The 18,741-nt window shown below is 43.7% G+C and overlaps 2 protein-coding genes across 2 annotated transcripts in view; both read right to left on the bottom strand.

The window, feature by feature from the left end:
- Nucleotides 1-12,772, bottom strand: part of dnah9l (dynein, axonemal, heavy polypeptide 9 like) — a 34,044-nt gene extending 21,272 nt beyond the window's left edge. Inside the window, exons 1-46 of the mRNA XM_057055961.1 lie at nt 12,702-12,772; nt 12,514-12,634; nt 11,683-11,852; nt 11,359-11,581; nt 11,159-11,275; nt 10,922-11,008; nt 10,674-10,832; nt 10,458-10,541; nt 10,193-10,351; nt 9,810-9,932; nt 9,514-9,636; nt 9,162-9,386; nt 8,862-9,080; nt 8,449-8,616; nt 8,240-8,365; nt 8,049-8,156; nt 7,825-7,956; nt 7,601-7,761; nt 7,372-7,528; nt 7,130-7,275; nt 6,742-6,858; nt 6,519-6,657; nt 6,316-6,408; nt 6,046-6,240; nt 5,804-5,881; nt 5,528-5,660; nt 5,175-5,302; nt 4,911-5,059; nt 4,688-4,838; nt 4,450-4,581; nt 4,183-4,356; nt 3,903-4,107; nt 3,563-3,728; nt 3,339-3,441; nt 3,063-3,200; nt 2,824-2,925; nt 2,403-2,564; nt 2,208-2,291; nt 1,758-1,867; nt 1,499-1,661; nt 1,253-1,376; nt 1,004-1,146; nt 745-906; nt 568-627; nt 318-491; nt 84-230 (exon numbers count right to left, since the gene is read on the bottom strand). Of these exons, the coding sequence (XP_056911941.1) occupies nt 84-230; nt 318-491; nt 568-627; nt 745-906; nt 1,004-1,146; nt 1,253-1,376; nt 1,499-1,661; nt 1,758-1,867; nt 2,208-2,291; nt 2,403-2,564; nt 2,824-2,925; nt 3,063-3,200; nt 3,339-3,441; nt 3,563-3,728; nt 3,903-4,107; nt 4,183-4,356; nt 4,450-4,581; nt 4,688-4,838; nt 4,911-5,059; nt 5,175-5,302; nt 5,528-5,660; nt 5,804-5,881; nt 6,046-6,240; nt 6,316-6,408; nt 6,519-6,657; nt 6,742-6,858; nt 7,130-7,275; nt 7,372-7,528; nt 7,601-7,761; nt 7,825-7,956; nt 8,049-8,156; nt 8,240-8,365; nt 8,449-8,616; nt 8,862-9,080; nt 9,162-9,386; nt 9,514-9,636; nt 9,810-9,932; nt 10,193-10,351; nt 10,458-10,541; nt 10,674-10,832; nt 10,922-11,008; nt 11,159-11,275; nt 11,359-11,581; nt 11,683-11,852; nt 12,514-12,624 (6,330 nt within the window). The 5' untranslated portion in view covers nt 12,625-12,634; nt 12,702-12,772. The remainder of the gene's footprint in view (nt 1-83; nt 231-317; nt 492-567; nt 628-744; nt 907-1,003; nt 1,147-1,252; nt 1,377-1,498; nt 1,662-1,757; nt 1,868-2,207; nt 2,292-2,402; nt 2,565-2,823; nt 2,926-3,062; nt 3,201-3,338; nt 3,442-3,562; nt 3,729-3,902; nt 4,108-4,182; nt 4,357-4,449; nt 4,582-4,687; nt 4,839-4,910; nt 5,060-5,174; nt 5,303-5,527; nt 5,661-5,803; nt 5,882-6,045; nt 6,241-6,315; nt 6,409-6,518; nt 6,658-6,741; nt 6,859-7,129; nt 7,276-7,371; nt 7,529-7,600; nt 7,762-7,824; nt 7,957-8,048; nt 8,157-8,239; nt 8,366-8,448; nt 8,617-8,861; nt 9,081-9,161; nt 9,387-9,513; nt 9,637-9,809; nt 9,933-10,192; nt 10,352-10,457; nt 10,542-10,673; nt 10,833-10,921; nt 11,009-11,158; nt 11,276-11,358; nt 11,582-11,682; nt 11,853-12,513; nt 12,635-12,701) is intronic.
- Nucleotides 12,773-12,816: 44 nt separating this feature from the next.
- Nucleotides 12,817-17,922, bottom strand: dnah9 (dynein, axonemal, heavy chain 9). Its single transcript, XM_057055976.1, has 14 exons — nt 17,732-17,922; nt 17,206-17,401; nt 16,854-16,953; nt 16,300-16,511; nt 15,979-16,212; nt 15,687-15,854; nt 15,122-15,238; nt 14,718-14,855; nt 14,490-14,614; nt 14,160-14,355; nt 13,975-14,079; nt 13,413-13,881; nt 12,993-13,328; nt 12,817-12,906 (listed from the first exon to the last, which is right to left on the bottom strand). The coding sequence occupies exons 3-12, from the start codon at nt 16,924-16,926 to the stop codon at nt 13,642-13,644; spliced, it is 1,608 nt and encodes a 535-aa protein (XP_056911956.1). The 5' UTR covers nt 16,927-16,953; nt 17,206-17,401; nt 17,732-17,922; the 3' UTR covers nt 12,817-12,906; nt 12,993-13,328; nt 13,413-13,641.
- Between the last annotated feature and the right edge of the window lie 819 nt (nt 17,923-18,741).

Here is an 18,741-nt window from a genome sequence, read left to right as displayed (position 1 = left end):
AATCCATGAGAAGCAGAAGGGATTAATTCTGTCCAGTATTAAAATGTCTTTTCTGTACAACATGTTTGAAAATGAGGCCTCACCTTTTGCTCCTCAGCGTCTGCCACAGCCCTCTCTTGGTTAAGCTTATCTGTCTGCTGTCCTATTTTAGCTATGAGAGCTTCAATGTCTGCGTTCTTCTGCCACAGCTCAACCTCTTGCAGAGCCAGTTTGGCTTTCAGATCTTCCACCTGAGCACAGGAGAGGATCTCCAATATACAGCATGCATATAAGCATGTAGACACTAAAATAGGTCACGGAGATATGACCCGTTAGACCTGTGAGGCTGTCGTCAGGAGTTTTTGCAGGCCGTTCTCAAGCCGCTCCATCTTCTGGGCCAAATCTGTGCGTTTCTTCCTCAGCAGGTTCCCATACAGCTTCATAAACTCCAGGAAACTCTTTGGGGTGGTGTAGTTGAAGTGTTTCTCATTCTGCTGGTACCTGACACTCACCTGGTATATGTGGTTAAACAATCTCTAAGCATGTTGTCACAGGAGCTGCTGGTCATTAATGCAAAACACAACCTACCTCGTTGACACTGGTATGGGCAAAAGAAATGAAGTCACTGATCGACAGGCGCACTTTGGGCTGCAGGAGATTAGAAAAGGAGATGCAGGAGAGTAAGTTGTTTGCATTTAGAGACAAAATTGAATCTTTGGCACGGATGTGGGACAAAATAGGCAGGTGAACACAGCGAACCGCCACCTCCAGTCCAGGGATCTTCTCTATGAAAGTAGTGCTGACGGACTGCAGGGCGTGCTGAGGCCAGGGGTGGAACCAGTCGATAGCTGTGCAGTTCACCAGAGCGGGAAACTTCCTCGCACGTGTTCGCAATGTGAACCCAACTGGAGAGAAACACAGGACAACCTGCAGGCCAGAGTGGTACCAGACAGCTTCATGAATAAAGAAAGAATGTTGCCACAGCATTGACAAAATTTGATATTAGACAAATAATGATTTAGACCTTAAGCTGTCGCCTTATTCTCTCAATAAAGAAGCTCCAGCAGTTGTCTCTGGTATCTATGAGTCCTAATCCTCTGAGCTCCATTCGGATTGAATTCACAATTATGTCCATATCTTCATCACTGAAAAGGTCTGGAATGTCTCCTGCAGCAGGAGTCAGCAGGCAATTTGGTTGGCTTTTTTTTAGAATTTCATTTACGCTGCCTGACCAGTAATTAATAAATGAAATTGTAATCAGAAAAAGACAAACCTGACGCCAGCATATCGTTGATGAGCACCAGGAAACGTTCATCGGGAATCTGAGCATCTGTATGAAGAAACACTGTGCCGATGTTCTTCAGCCCCACCTTTATATACAGTGCTGCTATGTCACTCTGGATAAAGAACACATACAATATAAATAAAGAAAAAACAACAGATACTACACATAAATCTGGTCTGCACAGAAAAAATGTTATTCCGATTCAACTGCATTCATGTGTAAATATGCATTTACCTTGAGGTCACTGATGCTGTAGCCTTTACGCAGAGTAATCTGGAAAACCTCCAGCGTACTGAGGAAGGCAGCCAGCCGACATAAACTCTGCTTCCCGCTGCCCCCGACCCCCACCAGCAGAGCGTTCCCGTAGGGGGCCTCCAGGATACGGCTGATGCGACACCTGCATGCAAACGCCATAATGACGGGTCTGGGTCTGAAGTTTGTGGACGCGCTCTGCGCACATATGTGAACATATGGCGTGTATCGACCGGCTTACACGTGTTGGATGGCTTCTTCAAACAACACCAGATCCATGACAGCATGCAGCTCGTTATAATGCTCCAGAGCATCAGCTAGTGTCTTCTGGAGTTTCTCCCAGTCTGAAACCTGACAAGGCAACTATGTGGTGGTAAATCATACCATCTTATTAAGACTCTGGTGAATTAACTCTCATGTCAAACCCCTCCGCAGAAGAGAAGGGTAATTATTTTGACTAACAAACCTGCAACTCTCCTGGCTCCTTTTCAGACAAATTAAACATGACAGCATCATTTCATCTCTGAATATTCAAGCTCAGGCTAGAGTGTATGCTAAATAGATTTGAGTCAAAACCAATTAAACTCACTTATTTCATTACCACAGTTAATAAAGAATAAACCGATGACTGAAAATGAGCGACATGGGCTTTGGCTAACAGGCACAACAGCTCTGACGAAAGTATGGGAACCTGGTGATAACGAGGCTCTCCGACTCCCTGGGCAAAGTGACAGTACACCAACGGCTGGTGGATAAACATGGACTCATCAACTCCCTGCAGGAAGAGATAGGGAAAAGGGCAGATGTGTATTAACAAACACAGTAAACAGCTCTGCATTCATAAAAGTCCTGAAAACGGGCTTCGGGAACTTATCACGCTCCTCACCTCAAAGTACCTCTTCCCAGTATCAAGCAGAATTTTGTTAAACAGTTCTACATCTTTCTCTTCCATCAGTTTGTCAGAGTAAACCCTTGAGCTCTCATGCAGCCACAGGTGAACCAGGTCAGAGGGGTAGCGGATTGTCTCAGGTAAGGCAAACAGGATGCCCTCCACACCGAAAAAACATGGAGGAACTTATTATTGTCTAATGAAAACAACTATTTACCTATAAAGTCCAGATGATGATATTTTAACTATTTAATTTTAATTTATACAGCTTATCTCACAAAAAAATTGGATTTCATTAATTTCTTTAACTTCAGATGTGTGTTATAATTATTATTCCACTGAAAGGAAATGTCAACAATAAACCTCATAATGATGACATTCAGAAGAAGTCACATGTGAGTGAATGCCTGTGTGTTACCTGGAAAATGTTAGCAAGGTCTCGCAAGTTGAAGATATAGTGAAACCGAATTGCAGTGGGGAAGAAGTTCTGGCTGATTTTTTGATGCAGACAGATAGCCGCCTGGGTATGAAGTGCAACAAAGATAAATAAAGAGGCGCATAAAACATGATCAGGGGAGATATATGAACTGGTACACAAACCTTTTCATATTACAACTGAGTGAAAACGCTCGCTTTACTGTGCTGCCATAGGGATACCTGTATGAGGGTTCCAACCGAGCGGGAAACTCCATAACTGAAACCACCCTGGAGAAAGTGTGCCGACAGGATACTGGAGAAGATGGTGGCCAAAGCATCAGCACTTGGGAAATGCACTGAAAACACGGAGAAATGCCTCTAAAAGAAACAAAAGCAGATGTTATACAGTATTTCAGAAGAATCTCTAACCCTATTCACTATTCCATTAATTGTTAGTGTTAAAATTCTTCACTTTAGGGGGCTTTTTTTATCATTTATCAGACTCCTAACTGATACCTGAAGTCTTGGGTTAATGGAGAAACTCCCAGCTGTTGGATTCATACAGGTGATGTACTGGCAGTTATGGATTTCCTTTAGTACCAGCCGCTGTCTGTCATACCTGGAAATATTCAGGTTAATCACTCAATTTAATATGACCTCTAACCACTGAGAGTACATATGCTTGCATAAATAATATTGTAAATGTACACAGCTATGTTAGGGTTATTAGTCGTCTTTACCAGTGATTGTAGTCGAGGTGCTGACGGATGAGTGTGTGTGGCTGGACGGTCCCATAAACGTCCACTTCAGGCATGTTGAGGTCATCTATGAAGTAGATGAGCCTTTTGGCAGTAGGAGGGGCAAATTTACGACCAGCCTTCTTCTCTAGGGGTTTCTCCAGAACACCTGAGGTCAAGGTCATTCAGGTCATTCAAAAACTAGTTATTTAATATTTCGTAATCATGTGGTACCGAAAAGTGGAATTTTCTCTTCATAGCAATGAGCAACATACAGAAACTCTGAAATATAAACTTTTACTGTTGATAAACAGTGCTGCATTAAAAAAAAAAAGATTCTTACGTTGCAGCATTGCTGATGTGGTGTAATAGTTAAAGGGGACTTTGGCCACCATATAGTCTTCTTTCAGCTTGGACACCTTATCAGTCACGAGGATGGTCTTGCCGACTCCAGCGTTGCCCACTAACATGATGGGTTTGCCCCTCTGGAGCAGCAGGTCAATGAAGTAGGTCAGACAGATGGTCTCTGGGTTGTGGACCAGCACAGTCTGAAACACAGGTCACAGCTAATAAACTGTCCACAAGTCCTTCTACAAACATAGATAGTGATATTTCACACATACCTGTAAGGGCACATCAGGTTCCAGCTCAAATGGGACCATCTTTTCGCTCCAAGGGGTAAACTTTCTAGTCTCAGAGTCAATGAAGTAGTCAAAGATTGTGCCCTGAGAGGGAAATTTTACTGCTCTCATTTCTTTAGACCACCAGCGGCTGAACTCTGCACGGTAGTCATTCAGCTGCAAGAGTGAGTAAAAGAAAAATAATACACAAATCACCTGAATAATCAAATAATGCCTGGAAAAGCAGTGTGTTCTCAAATTGTTACATACGTGATCCTGGAACAGAGCCCCTCCAAACGCCCACACACAGGCGAAGACAAAGTAAATCTCATAAAGTTCCCGAGGAGAGTCAGCGGGAGTGTTGTGGTCTGTCAGCAGGCATTCCAACAAGGAACACAACGTCTGATTGGCCGCAAACACAGAAACAAGTCAACATGTCAGAATAACACAGAGAAATGCAATAATGGGGAAAGGATTCATTTGTAAATGAGGTGCGTAATACTTCTACCTGCACCATGCTGTTTTCTGGTATAGGAGTGATGGTTTTGAGATTGCAGCGAACCTGTTCTAGGCAGTATGGTACATATTTATCAAACAAAATGGTGAGATTGGCTCGTTCTGACTGGACCTTCCTGGTGTCAATCCAGCTTGCCACAGATCTCAAGAAAGCATACAAGACAAGTCAAAACACAGATGTCGAGGAGTGTTTTAATTGTGTGTAGTTGGCTTACGAGCTCCAGCCGAGGTCCTGAGGGTTGACGTAAAGTATTCCGGCCCGGGATACGGTGGCTGGAGTAGCAGCTTTCAGATGAGAGATCTCAAAAAGAAGACGCATAGAGGTGGATAAACTGATCCTCTCGTTACTGGCCAGAGTCAGAACCTGCGCAGAAGAGAAGGAAAATGATGGATGCATGGCTGACATGGACGATGTATGCTCACTAATGTGGACTAAAGTCAGAATAGGAACAAGAGATAATCTGAGAATAAACACTGACCTTATTATCATCCATAACTGTATTGAGTGACTCAATCCACATGGGGTCAATATCCCCGTCTAGAACAATCCATTTGGGTCCATCGTGGCTTAATGAAGTCAGCTCTCTCATTGTAGATGAGAACAAACCTAGAGTGAAGCAGTGCATAATAATAATTAGATTTGCTCCATAAAGACTTTAATTGGCTAAGCAAAAATGTCATTATGTCATGTAAACTCTACTAATGCAAAGTCAAGTGACACATGAATTTAGCCCTCAAAATCTATAACAAAGGTTCATTTTTAACTATAAAAAACTGAATTAATATCAAGACTGAGCAGTTGTGAGAATCAATTTCCAACGACGACCCTCACCATCTTTCCACTCTCTAGTAGCAGGATGCAGGTATCCAAACAGCTCATCTGTGGTCACGGCTTTGGGGTTTATGTCCGTCCATACAGGTTTGAGCTTCATGTTAGTGTACGTTCTATGCAGAGTCTTTAAGATCTGGTAGAATAGCATCAACAAATTAACACACTGCTGACCCTATCTTCTAAACAACAGTAATGAGAAGCCTAGAAACACCAAACTTGACAGTAAAATTGCAGCTTGGGTAGGTACGTCTTGGTGTTAGTTAAACAGTAGATCACCTGGCTCTTTCCAGTTCCTGGTCCACCAACTACAAACACAGAGTGTCTGACTGCCAAAAGCTCCTCCAGCTGACTCACCTGGATGCATAAAAAAGCCCTGTAACTGCAATGTACATCATGTAAATATGTACACAGACAGAAAGACATCATGTATAGCCCGCAGACAGTATTTTTCTTGGTTTCATTGAAGTAAAAAATAAATAAAAAACATCTGATGGTTTCTTGACTGCTGAATCAAGCACCTTGAGTATAAAGTTCTCTTCAGGCTGCAGGTGCAGTTCGCTGACAGACTGGCGAACACTGTCCTCCAGCCGAGGGTCTCTCTTCCTGGGCACATCCAGCTGAGGAAATAGGTCACTTATAAGCCCGAGGAATATGGGCACATCACTGGTAACTATCTTAGGCAGGTTGAAGTCTCTCAGCGCACGCATCAGCACCTAGGGTAGATATGATGATTGAAATGTCGCCATAAAACGTAAATAAATCACAGGCGGCAAGTGACTGATGCCTACCTGAGCCTCAGGTCTGCTCCGGTCCTCTCGCTTAAGAGATCCAGCTACAACCAGGACTGATTTGATGGCTCTTAAACCCCAATCGTAATGATCCTAACGAAAAGAGATTTGCGAATAAGTGAGACGATGCTGCAAAGAGACCAAAAGAAGCTCCTACTCAAATTCCCTTTTAAGCAGATTAAGTATAAAGGTCTTGCATGTACCTGTTTGGACAGCAGTTCCTTACAAAGAGTGTAGAGGCAGATAAACTTGCGTGCCAGGAGACGAGCATCTATGAAGCCTTCTGCCACCAGCATGATTTCGCAGATGAGCTCAAAGTCTGGGATCACCATGGCGCAAGGTCTGAATGGTTAGTCAGTGAGGTATTAATCTCTATTTAAACATGTGTACATTAAGAGCTGAAAACGTTCTCTCTTCATACCAGACCTGAATAGAGCCTTAAGGTTCTCTGGGAGCTCAGCTCTGCCAGCATAACCTGGGTTCAGAGTGATAAAAATTCCCACTGTTGGCTTCAGGTCAATCTCCTCTCCAAGGAAATGAAACCTAAACAAACACAGACCCAATTACAGATCAGTAATGAGGTCCATAAAGCCTTGAGTGCATTGTTACAGAAAGAAACCTTAACAAAACATAATATCCCCACATTAGTTCCTCGTTAATTATGCACAGTTAAACCATTTCACTAACAGTAGTGCTGTGAAAGTCTAACAATACAAATAAAGGTGAATTGCCTATAAAATGGAAAACAACAATCAGGGAACAGGAGTAGAGAAAACACACCCATGCACAACTAATGGGTGATTTGAGGATTTACCTTTGCTTCTTGTTTCGTATGGCATCCTGAATTGTCTTGACCTGCACAGCTACCACAGACAGAACCTCCACGGAGATCCTGTTGAACTCATCAAAGCATCCCCACACTCCTGTCTGGGCCAGTCCTTTATAAATGTTTCCTATGGACTGTTAAAAGAGACAGAGAGAACGGCCAGAATCGTGGAATGAATATGCAGTAAATGAAAAGATTGTAAAGAACGGCTTGTGGACAGTTTGCTCGACCTTGTAGTCCATTTGTTCCGAGCAGTTAAACACATATACCATGATGCCCAAGGACCGCCCGAGGTCTTTGGTAGTCTCGGTTTTACCGGTGCCAGCTGGACCCGATGGGGCGCCACTCATAGTCAGATGGAGAGACTGGGTCAGAGTTATGTAACACCTATTTGAGATGCAAATTTTTTATTAAAGGGTTTTACAAAGCTGGGTGATCTTTTCTGTCGTGCAAATGGACCTGTCAGTAAGCGGAGTGATCACCAGTCTGTTTGTGTTCCCCAAGTACTCATAGCTAAACTGGAACTGGGCGTCACAGATGTTAACGTAGCAATGTCTGGTTGCATCATCCCAGCAATGACGTAACTGGGAGAGCCACGCAAAGGCCTGTCCTGTTGTCACCTACAAATCACACACAGTGACACCAACAGGAAGCCTTAACTACAACAACGCACACTCACTTACTTTCTGACTTATGAGATTGGCAACCACGTCTCGTGCGTGAACATCGATGGTGCAGATGGTCATTATTTTCTGCCGATCTCCAGGGGATAAATCTCCAAGCAGCATGTGGATTAGAGAGTTCAGCTGTATGATCTGTTGAACAGAATTCAGAAGCCGCTAAATAAAAAAACCCACTGTGCAGTCACGCCACATTTAACATTACATGCCTCCAAATTGAGCATGACCTGCTTTTTGTTGTAGTCTCTAAGTGCCGTCTCAAATCCTTCCTCCACCCTTTCAAAAGCAATGCTGACATCGGTGGCCCACCACACCTGACTGCCCGTCAGCCCTACCTGTAAACACACCATGGGAGACGACATCTGTGTTTAGGCCATTACCACCACCCCCACACACACATTATACACAATTATAAAACCTGTGCTGGATAGTCAAACAGCCACTGGTCTCGCGGTTTGTCTTCATAGGCAGCGACAGCCTCCTGGATCTCCTTTCGGACAGTGCGCCGCATGGTGCTCTCCAATGCACTTAACCAACACTCAGCCTGGAACAAGATTAGCAATGCAAAAAACCAGGACAGCAAAGTCTGACCTTTATCAGAGAAGCAGCTTTTCGTTTTTCCGCTACCTGTCCTTCACAGATGCATGGTTCAGAGAACTGAACGTATTCTCCCTCCCGACTGTACATCCCAAAGGCAACAACCTCAGTGTTTGCCTCCTCTTTTTCTGCTACGCCTGAGTCCTTGAAGCGAAGGTCTGCTATGTTGTCGAACAGCTTCAACAAATGCCGCGTCACCTGGAAAACATACAGAAAGGAAAACCCAATAAAAAAAAATAAAAAAAAACACTGGAAGGAAATAAAAATTTTAATCAGCAATGCCAATGAATGAGTAGCAATGTCAAATTAGGACTGCAATTCAATCTGCAATAACTCATTTGATCAAGCTGAAAGACAGGCTCAATAATTGAGTGCATGAAATAAATAATGACTAAGATGGTTTTGTCTTTCTGTATTCTCAGAGTTCAGCTGTAACTTGTCACCTCTTTGGGCTGTGTTCCCTTGGAGACTATGTCCAGCAGATCTGAGGCAGAGACAAAGTAAAACCTGGGGAATGTAAGTCTCTTGGTCTCCAGGTACTCAGCCAGGGCCTTCTCACACACAGTCAGCCTCTGCTGTAAGGTCTCAAGATTTTCCAAGAAACCCAGCTTGTTAGTGACCTCCACCACGTTATTGTTCTGCACCATCTCAGCCATCAAGCTCTGGGGAGGAGTGTTATTGTTGCAGCACAAACAGAAAGAGAAAATGCAACATGATGACATGACGGGCTTGACTGGACTTACCTGGAAATCATTGTGAATTCCTTGGAAACGTTCTGCGTCATTGGCCAGCTGGCAGCGAATATCGTGGCTGTTTGTGAAGATGCTGTTGAGGTGTGCCCAGGTCCTCTGGACAGACATCCAAGAGGAGATGACGAGGTCAGCTACCATCAGTCTCCTTTGCCAGCTGCTCACCTCTGCTTGGAAGTACTCCACGTACTTGCTCATCAAGATGTTCTGAAGCTGCACCTAAAGGAGGAAAAAGTCTTGCCACTTGAACATATAAACCATTAAATATAGCAAATATTTCTATGTTGCCTAACGAAGTTCAGCTCTAAATGGTGTCAAAATGTCATTTTTTCCCCCTCAAGCTCACCTGATTGTCCTCCAGTGTTTCTATCAGATTTTCATCTGCCCTAAGCAGAGGGATTCCTGTTATGTTATGGTGTTCATACGACAATGACATGACGCTCCACGTCTGACTGATCTCTGCCAGAACCTAATTTCAGATAATTGGCAGAAAATGTGCACAAATATCACAAATCAGTGCACAAATTCATCCCTTTTCTTTACTGCATGTCTGCTTCGTGATTCTGTGAAAGGTCTTCTATTAAGGGATGCTGGGACGTTATTGGGAACAGTAATGATTGCAGACCAGTTTCTGGTTCTTACTTTCTCTATGGACATTTCTTTCACAGCCTTGTCCACAATGTTTTTGACCTCATCCTCCACACGGTGAAGCTGCAATTCCAAAAGGTCCCCTAACGTGGTGCCCTCTCCCATCACAAACCTGACCTGAGGGCCACAACAATACAACGCCACCATGAGTGTGATCAGATTTCACATGGAGGTAATTGGGTTCACTGACCTGCGCTTGTTATTACAGGGTTGAACATGAGATGGCAGGATAGTTAAATGAAAGAACATGAGATCACAGAGGGGCAGAAAGAAAATCAATATGATTGGTATATAGCGTATCACATAGGCTATAGAATACTGGTCCTTTTAGATAGAGTCTAAGATGCTGTAATACAGCAGCATAACATGCCCTGTACCCCTGTGGTGTTCATAAGCTGTTGCCAATGTCGTTCTCTGACAGCTGAGTTTTGCAGCTCGTTGACGGCTCTCAAAGACGTTAACAAGTTCTTGACCATTGACTCCAAACCAGTATAGACATCCCACACCCGCACCTCCTTATCCAGCACTTTCATCTCCTTAAAATAAAAAAAAACAAACACACACAATCAATAGACATTAATTAACATGCCACTTCTCAAAATCAGATAGAGAATATGATGCTTAATGTGTGTAAAGATATACTTTAGCAAATCGCCTAAGTTCCATGTCCATCTGCTCAACATTGATCTCCTTCCATGGAGTCTTGGTCCAATCCTCTATACTTGACTGTCGCAGAAACAGCACAAAGCAGCTAAGTTGCTTTTATGAAAACGCAACGCCCAGAAGCTCAGATGGCTCGAGGAATGTATATGTAACAAAAAAATACCATTGGAAACTTTTGTGATTTGTCACATGTACCTTCACAAAGATGACCATGTCCCAAACTGCTTTGACCAGTATGATGTCAGAACGACACTGGCGCAGCTGCTTGTACTCGGGGAAACTGACCTCAAAGAGATCAGCAGTGTCCTGCAGCTTCTTCATGTCTGCCTCCATCACCGCCACAGCTTGATTAGACTGAAAAGATGCATCAGTTAGTTGTTTCTAAAAATTTGACCATTATGAAGAAGATTGGAAAAAAAGAACAAATTTCCAGCATTGCTCACCTTATCAAGTAGTTTATATGGCTCTGTAACATTTATCTTAAAGATGTGTTCCGTACGAAACCGCTCTCTGAATTCATGCTGCTTCACCTAAAGACAGAGGGAGAATACAGTGTCCTTCAACGTTTCAAATGCTGGATAGGGGTCTCCTTCATATATAAGGTAGGATAAAAAGTCAGGAGGTCTATATGTCAGATATTGAACTAGTTGTATGGGGCTTTGACATCCCACACAGCTCACCTCAAACCAAACACACTTCCTGCGTATAACTGAAACCTCATTCGACTGCAGCGGAGCGACTTCATGTTTAACTGTGAATGCAATCTTTTTTAGACTTTTCCACTTCTCCGGCAGTTCCTGCAGTTTGGATAAATAAAGGCACGCGTTGAACGTAGTCGTGAGTTATTTTACAGTGTGTGCATCAGTACATTGATACACACTTCAAGCTGTGTGTAGATGCACTCAGGTAGCTGCTGTCCGTAAGTCTTGAGGAGCTCGACGGTAGACTTAAGTGGTTTGAAGTGTTTTTCGTTGCTGATCTGTCTGTCACGTATAGCCATGAGGTGTCCCATTATGGTCACAAGGCCTGCATAATCACCATCTACCACCTTGTCAGAAAGGCCGAGAGTTGTGTCCTGGACAAATGCAGACAGTTCTCTGACGCTGCAGAGAAAAGAAGAGATGGTGAGAATGAAAAAACATGACTTTTGATGTTTGGCGTAGAACATTACACAAAGTAGTGTTTAAGTACACAGGAGACTAACCTTTCATTCACATGGTTCAGCAGGTGCTCCTTGAACATCCAACTCCATTTCTTGATGACGTTCATCAGCGTATGCTTGAAGGGTTTGATATCTAGCTGTAGCCAGCCACAGAACACCCGCCGGTCCTCCATCTTGCTCACCCGTACATACAGCGTTTCGAACAAGTTGATCTTATGTACAGAATAATACAAACATTGAGCTAACAGCGACTGAATCTTTACATGGCACATGACGTCCGGCTCACAGTGGACGCAGAAGCGCCGTGAAGCGCAACAAAAACTGAGCTATCCGCAGTCCTCTCGTTCACACCAGTCGCCAATTTCTCCGTGCGTCGACAAGCGACCTGCTCCTCAGCTGTTGTCTACTCTACTACCAGTGTTGTTTAGTTGTAGCCTGTAGAGCTGAAATATTAAAATTGTAAATAAATGTTAAAGTAATGTTTAGTTTATTATCTATTTATCTTCCAGTTTCCCAGTGCAGTCACCCATAAATGGCTCCGTGTGTGTTTGAATACTGACAACCACTGTATATAAATCCACTGTTTAGATCGTGCTTTTTTACTTTGAAACTTGTTTTATTATGAAAATTGCCAGGATTCCTTTGTCTTTTCTTTGATTGACTTCCTGCCAGGTGACGAGATCGCTCGCGCACAAAATAGGCCAGATGCCGAAATGATCGCTGCTAGGTGCGCGCCGATCGCAGCCATTCACGGCGCTTCGTGTCTGGTGCGAACGACACAATCTGTTAACATGGCTGCCAAAACAAAAAGCCTCCCCGCTCGCAGCTATTCGCATCGCTTCTGCGTCCAGTGTGGACCCGGCGTGCGCACACCTGTTCTTTAAAGTTGTCCAGCGTGGGTGGGTTCTTCTTCAGTTCATAGTCGGCGTAGAGCTCAGCTTCCTCTGTGCTCAGAACATGGCCGTAAAGCAGAAACTGCCTCATGAATTCCGATCTGTGAAATGTGAACATTGTGTTTATGGTCAAAATTGGTACGTTTCACATTTACTTTTCTTTTATACCTGTCGTCGGTCCAGAGGTAGCGGTAGCTGGAAAATGATGCCTGGTATTCTCTGATCTGAAAATGAAAATCATTGTTAGGGTTGGAAAATCAGACGTGACGGCTCTGAGTACGGAACAGATGCTCGCCTTAGCAACAGCCATGCGTGCTCTGGAGCGAATGGTGTGGCACAACTCGGATAAGTCCCCCATTTCATTAATGTTGCTCTACAAGTGGAAGCAGAGGGGGCTGTCTTTAGACAATCACAGTTCTCCAGCAGTGTGTTTGTGTATCTGTAAAGTGCGTACTGCACCTGGTAGTTGTCCAGCTGCATGTGTTTTGCCAGACGGGGAATGACGGACGCCATGTGCGTGATACTGGCAACCATTTTATCCACAATTTCATAGAAATGACCATGATAACTGAAGTCTAGTGGAGGGTCAAAGGTCATCTCACTTCTGCTGAGTAACAGCTGGACCTCAAACAGAGGTGTGCAGCGTTGGGATGCGTCCGTGTTATCCAGTAAGTATTGCAGGGAGCAACGTATCGCACTACAGAAGCCCTTCAGCACAATGTTGTCCACGTAGCTCGTGTAGGCCTTCCATTCACTGCTGTCCAGGTCAGTGACCCCTAGCAGAGACTGGTTCTCCTGAGAGAAAGCAAGGATTAAAAATTAAAAATACAAAGAATAAGTGGGGGATTCTGTGCTTTGTCTTTTAACGATCTAAAGTACCTGCAGAAGATTGTGGATTTGTTCGCCAGCACTGCGAACTAAAGTGTGCTGTTTTGTTACACCTTCTTCAATGTCAGATAAAATCTGAAAAACAGAGCCGTCACTCCTTCTGGTGATAAAGGGACGCTGGCTAAACCTCCCCATTAGGGCTTGAATGGCTTCCACATTAGCTTTACTCTTCTGGACTCGACTGGAAATACCCTAATGGCCACAAAAATCGAAGAACCTGTTAACAGCAGTGATTAAGTCTTGATCTGTTCTTCTGTGAGAGACTCGCCTCCATCAGGTCTCGTGTGCTCCGTATATAGTCCGATAAATCCTCCTGAGACCAAACGAGCTCTTGGAGGGCCGGCTCAAGCTGTTGCCTCATCATGTCCATCTCATCTTTAACCAGTCCCATCTCCACGTCTAGCATAGTGTTGTGCAGCTGGTTGTACCACTGAGTCACCAGAGTTAGTGTCTGTGTGTACTGCATGAAGCAAAAAACGCTTAAGCTCCCCCCCAAATACTTATCTGACTATGTGACAATGTTTACAGAGATGCTAGAAGCTCAGAAACTCACCACATACAGTCTCCCTTGTTGAGAGTGGAGTTGGACAGCCACTTTAGGAATGTTGAGGGTCTTCAACGTGTCCAAATACTTCACCTCCCTCAGGACTGATGCCAGCTGATTACAGGACAGTTGTGTTTGTTCCACAGTTGTTGCTGTTGTTTTTTAAAATTTGCCTGCTTTTTCGGTGTGCTTACTGCAGGACTGAAGTTGACATAGAACCGGCCCGTGTCGGAGTCTAGCATGAGTAGGGGCTCATTTAAGTGGCTCTGGCAGATTTCCTCCAAGCCTACGGTCCACTCCGAGAACAACTGTTCATCAAGCTGGTCCAAGGACTCCAGCACATGCTCGCATTTTTGGAGAACATCATCTGCTTCTACACCACCCAGAGGACTAACAGAAGGCACGAAAAGACTGAAATGCAACTTTGTAAAGCAAAGGATTAAAAGGATTATCCTGAAATATTCTGGAGTCACATACACATGATATAAACATGTTTGCATCTGATAACCATGGTTTGTACATACACATGGGCCAGCTGACAGAGGTTGCTCCTGTTGGAGAGGATACGGCTACGAAGCTCCTGAGACCATTTGAGGTTGCCGGCCACCGACGGCATATTCTTCCCTACAGCAGTGCTGCCTGACCGCAGCTGGAAAACAAATACGGCACGAATAACCTGTTAATGCCATAATGCTACACAAAGGGTACAGGAGATTACATTCTGATTCGTGATTTCGTTTAAATGTTCTCACCCCCGCTCTGTGATGATCAAATATAACCTGACAATAGTCAATTTCCTGACTGAACATTGCCAACAGCAAATTGTAGTTGGGAGCAAACTGCTGATGGATTCTGGGTCTCTCAAGCAGGGTGCTGAAAATCTTCAATAACTAGAACAGAAATCAAAAACGTACTTTCAAAGCTGCTCCTTTAAAAAGCCAGTATCATTGACGCCTCCGATATACACTGGAGATTCCCTCATTCCAGCTTCAGCAAGCAGTAAGTTCAACATGAAATCAACATGAAATGCTTGGCTGCTGAGCTCAGATTTAATATGCAAACATCAGATGCTGCTTTTTAAATCGGATGATTAAAAAAATGCACACGAGCAGCAGCTGGTGCCTTTGAGGACGCTATTTTTCATGAATACACATACCTTGAATGTCGAATCGAGGTTTTTGGAGTCCTGAAAGGCCTGATTGAGGACAGTTGCGAGCCTCTGGTCAAAATCTCTGCTCTGCTCCATGAAACGCATGTAGTGACGCTCAAAATCCTGAGCACAAGAGGGCAATAGACAGAAAATCAATCAATCTCATTTCTGCATGCTGATACTGTGAAGTCATTTGCTTTGCTTCACTTTGCTGAGTTCAACAGTGCTACCTGGGAGGAAAAAAATACTTGAAAAATTCAATTTCTGACTGAATCACAAAAGAAACTGTTGTAAATTGGCTGTGAAATATCAGTTAATTAAATATTGACGCACTGACTAATGATGCCTGCCATCACTAATTCTTGAGTGTTGCTTAGCGACTGCTTGCAACTTTTCAATTACTCTACTGCTGGGCAGAAAAAATGATGTCTAATTACTAATTTTTTTTAAGAAAATGATTTGGCCCTGGGTGTCAGTGCTATTCATAAATGGTACTCAGTCACAAACCCCCGGGGTTTTTATAATTCATATCAGTGTGATATTAACATCAACAAATATTGCCGGGCCTCACATCATTGGTGTAGTCCAATGGATCGTATTTACTCTCGCGGATCGCACGCCAATGGTCATGGAACTCCTCGCTCATGCTGTGGACCATCTGACTGAGAACTTTTCCTCTGGATCCACCCAGTTCAATCTTCTCCAGTTTCAGAAAGTCCAGAGCAGTTCCAAAAAGTTCCTTTGAAATAGGAGGAAATAAAGCAGAGTTCCAAAATAAAAAGTGAGGTAAAGGCTATAGAGAAAATAAAAACAGCCTGATGATTGATTTAAAAAAAAAGCTATAAAGTGCTTGGGGAATGAACCTCGATCATACAAAGCCGCTCCATGACGCAGTCTGAGCGCTGGAACACAAGCCTAGCGGGGAAGTCCCACAGTCTGATGGCCGCCGTGACTCTGAAGTACGAAGGGATCTGCTGACGGTACGCGTGAAACAGCTGCTTGAAAGTCTGCAGAACCGCGATGGTAATTTGAACTCTCTCGACTCCCTCCTCCAGCTCCATCTTAAACAGCTCTTCAGGAATAAGGTAGGCAAAAGCCTGGAAAATTACAGATTCATCAGTTGTTTCACTGTGCTTATTTGTTAGTTTCCTTCCTTCTGAATAGATAGAATAGGTTAGTAATACCTTTTCAATGATCAGGTTGCAGAACTCTTGCAGGAGAACAACCATGCGATGTGCCGCGCAGTAGTACCTCGAATGGCTCCAGATGAGACAAAGCGTGTGGAACAGAGCTGGCAGAACATCGGCCACTTTTGGAAAAACCGTCTCTTCTAAATTGCTGATCACTCTTCTCAGTGGGCGAAGATAAAGATCAATGTCCTCGGCTTCCAGCACCGCTGATATAATCCCATAAAGAAACTTTATGTGTAACACACAATCTCATTAAGGGAGATGCTGTGAAAAATGTTTCCTGCATTAGCGGGCAGCCACAGAAATGGTGCCTGGAGACAAACTCCAGACTCAATCTAAATCAGAGCTGGATATTAAATACAAAAGCATCGATTTTCTGTATCGTAAATCAGGGGAAGACAGATGTATTTATAAATAAAGACAGGGTAGGATAGGTTTTATAATAGTGTGAGATCTCTCACTTTACGTGAGGAGTTATTCACTGAGTTTGAGTGACTGTGACGGAAACTAGAAAAAGCAATAATACATTTCGAGCCATGCAGCTTTACCCTCATCGACTTTGAGACAGACGTCTTTGAAAGAGGAGTAGTAACTGCTCTTGACTTGTCTCAGGATCTCCATGATGCGTTCCACTTTGGGACTCTGGAGCTGGATGAAAATGACAGTATTAGGCCTAAAGCAGAGCGGCAGATATATCGATTAACTTGACTCATACTGTCGTCTTGAGGTCACAGCTAAATGCGTGCATGCATTACACAGAGGTATTATTTTTAACCTTCTTGTCTACTTTCAGGAGATAGTCTACTCTGACCAATCAGCATCAGGTCTCTCCATCGGTGGCTACTTAAATTTCAGTGTATAGCTGCACTTATGTGGACTATCACAGAGCGAATGTCATACTTGAGACTGGATGCCCAGGAGGTTTTCTCTGTGAGCACTCCAGAACTGGATCTCCACAGAGGGGCCAGGGTGGTCTCCCTGGAGCAGCAGTGCACTGGAGTCTTTCTTCAGGACGTCCCATATCTGAAGAGACCACTGTACTGTCAGGGTTTCTATGGAGTACAACAGACCACGGTCCAGGGGCCACCCAATGGGACTGAGGAGGACAGAGACGAGGCCATCAGCATTACATGTGCTTTAGTGGTAGAGTATGCAAAAGAAACAAAGACTACATGTTTTGTTTTCTGCCAGGTTGTGCGCTCTTTGAAAGTAGGACACACAGGACAGGACAAATAAACCACGAACGGGAGAAAATGAGAAAACAAGCCGGTCTGAAGTCTGTCTTAGCTTTGTTCAAACGCCATCTGCTTCCGGAATTTTTCTTTGTCACTTTATAGAGTCACTTCACAAACGACAACACTCATGGAACGCTCTGTCTTTGTAGCTTCTTCCGGCCCTGCTAGCTCTCCTCTCCCCAGGAACGCACCTGTTGGCTCCGCGCCCACCTGTTCTACACTGTTCCGGAGGTTTATTCTACATTTTTAAACGTCTGTAGGCACTTGCCGCGATAGCTGACTTAGCTACAAATGACAGCTCTATAATACCGGAGGCTAGTTAAAGCACGTTAAAAGTAGAAAGCAGGTTAAAAAAGTTAATTGAAGACAGCATCCCGGAAACGTCGTCATCTTCTTCTTCTTCTTCGTCCTGGTCTTCTTCTTCTTCGATGACAATAAATGTGTTTTGTGCAATCTATTACAAAATATTTAGTTTTTTAAAAAAAAATGAGGTTCTTTTGATTTAATATTTAGATTTTATTTAACCTCTGACGTGTTATACAATGCATTTTGTTTATTATATGGAACACTAAAAAAGGGATAAAAATTAGCTTGATGTGACCAGGTTACCATGGTAATCAGACGCTAACCTGAGGACAATATCTTGAGTTTGTGCCCTTTCCAGGCACAGGGGCAGTGGCAACAGTGTGCGCCCCTCTGCATGACCTTTCAAGGTCACCACCCTGCTCCTCAACCTCTCCAGGTGGCTCTGAATGTCATCCGAGACCACCTGTGGCCAGTCCTCATGATTCAGGCCATTTGAGAGCACGTGTAACAGCACCTATGAAAAACATGCAAGCTGTTTAAAAGCATTTGGATACATAGTTGCAGTTAGACATTCACACACAAGGCTCACCTCAGAAATAACAACAGGAAGGTGTTCCATGGGGTAATAGGGGACTTCTCCAAGCTGCAGTTGGTGTCTGAATCCTTCTCTCTTTATTCTTTTTACACCTTTCTTTAGCACACAAAGCACCTTGGACCTCCATTGCGGAGTTGTCTTCATGGACGCAAACACATTACAACAAATTGAAATGGAAATAAAAGTCCGGGATATTTGGTTTAATAAAAAATTGCTCGTCTAGTTGTCTTGTTAATCCAAAACATGCAAATTTTTATTTATTTATTTATTTATTTTTTAAAAACCCAGAGCTGGAAGAAA

The sequence above is a fragment of the Takifugu flavidus genome, chromosome 15, assembly GCF_003711565.1.
Source record: "Takifugu flavidus isolate HTHZ2018 chromosome 15, ASM371156v2, whole genome shotgun sequence".
NCBI classification, from domain to species: Eukaryota; Metazoa; Chordata; class Actinopteri; order Tetraodontiformes; family Tetraodontidae; genus Takifugu; species Takifugu flavidus.
This window is presented reverse-complemented; position numbering and strand designations above follow the sequence as displayed.

Excerpts from the sequence above, each read along its gene's own strand:
- dnah9 (XM_057055976.1), bottom strand. The coding sequence starts at position 16,926 with ATGGAGATCCTGAGACAAGTCAAGAGCAGTTACTACTCCTCTTTCAAA. Across the intron at positions 16,512-16,853 it reads CTGTCTCAAAGTCGATGAGG|CGGTGCTGGAAGCCGAGGAC; the intron begins GTAAAGCTGCAT and ends GGATTATATCAG. Across the intron at positions 14,856-15,121 it reads ACCTCGATTCGACATTCAAG|TTATTGAAGATTTTCAGCAC; the intron begins GTATGTGTATTC and ends TTTCTGTTCTAG.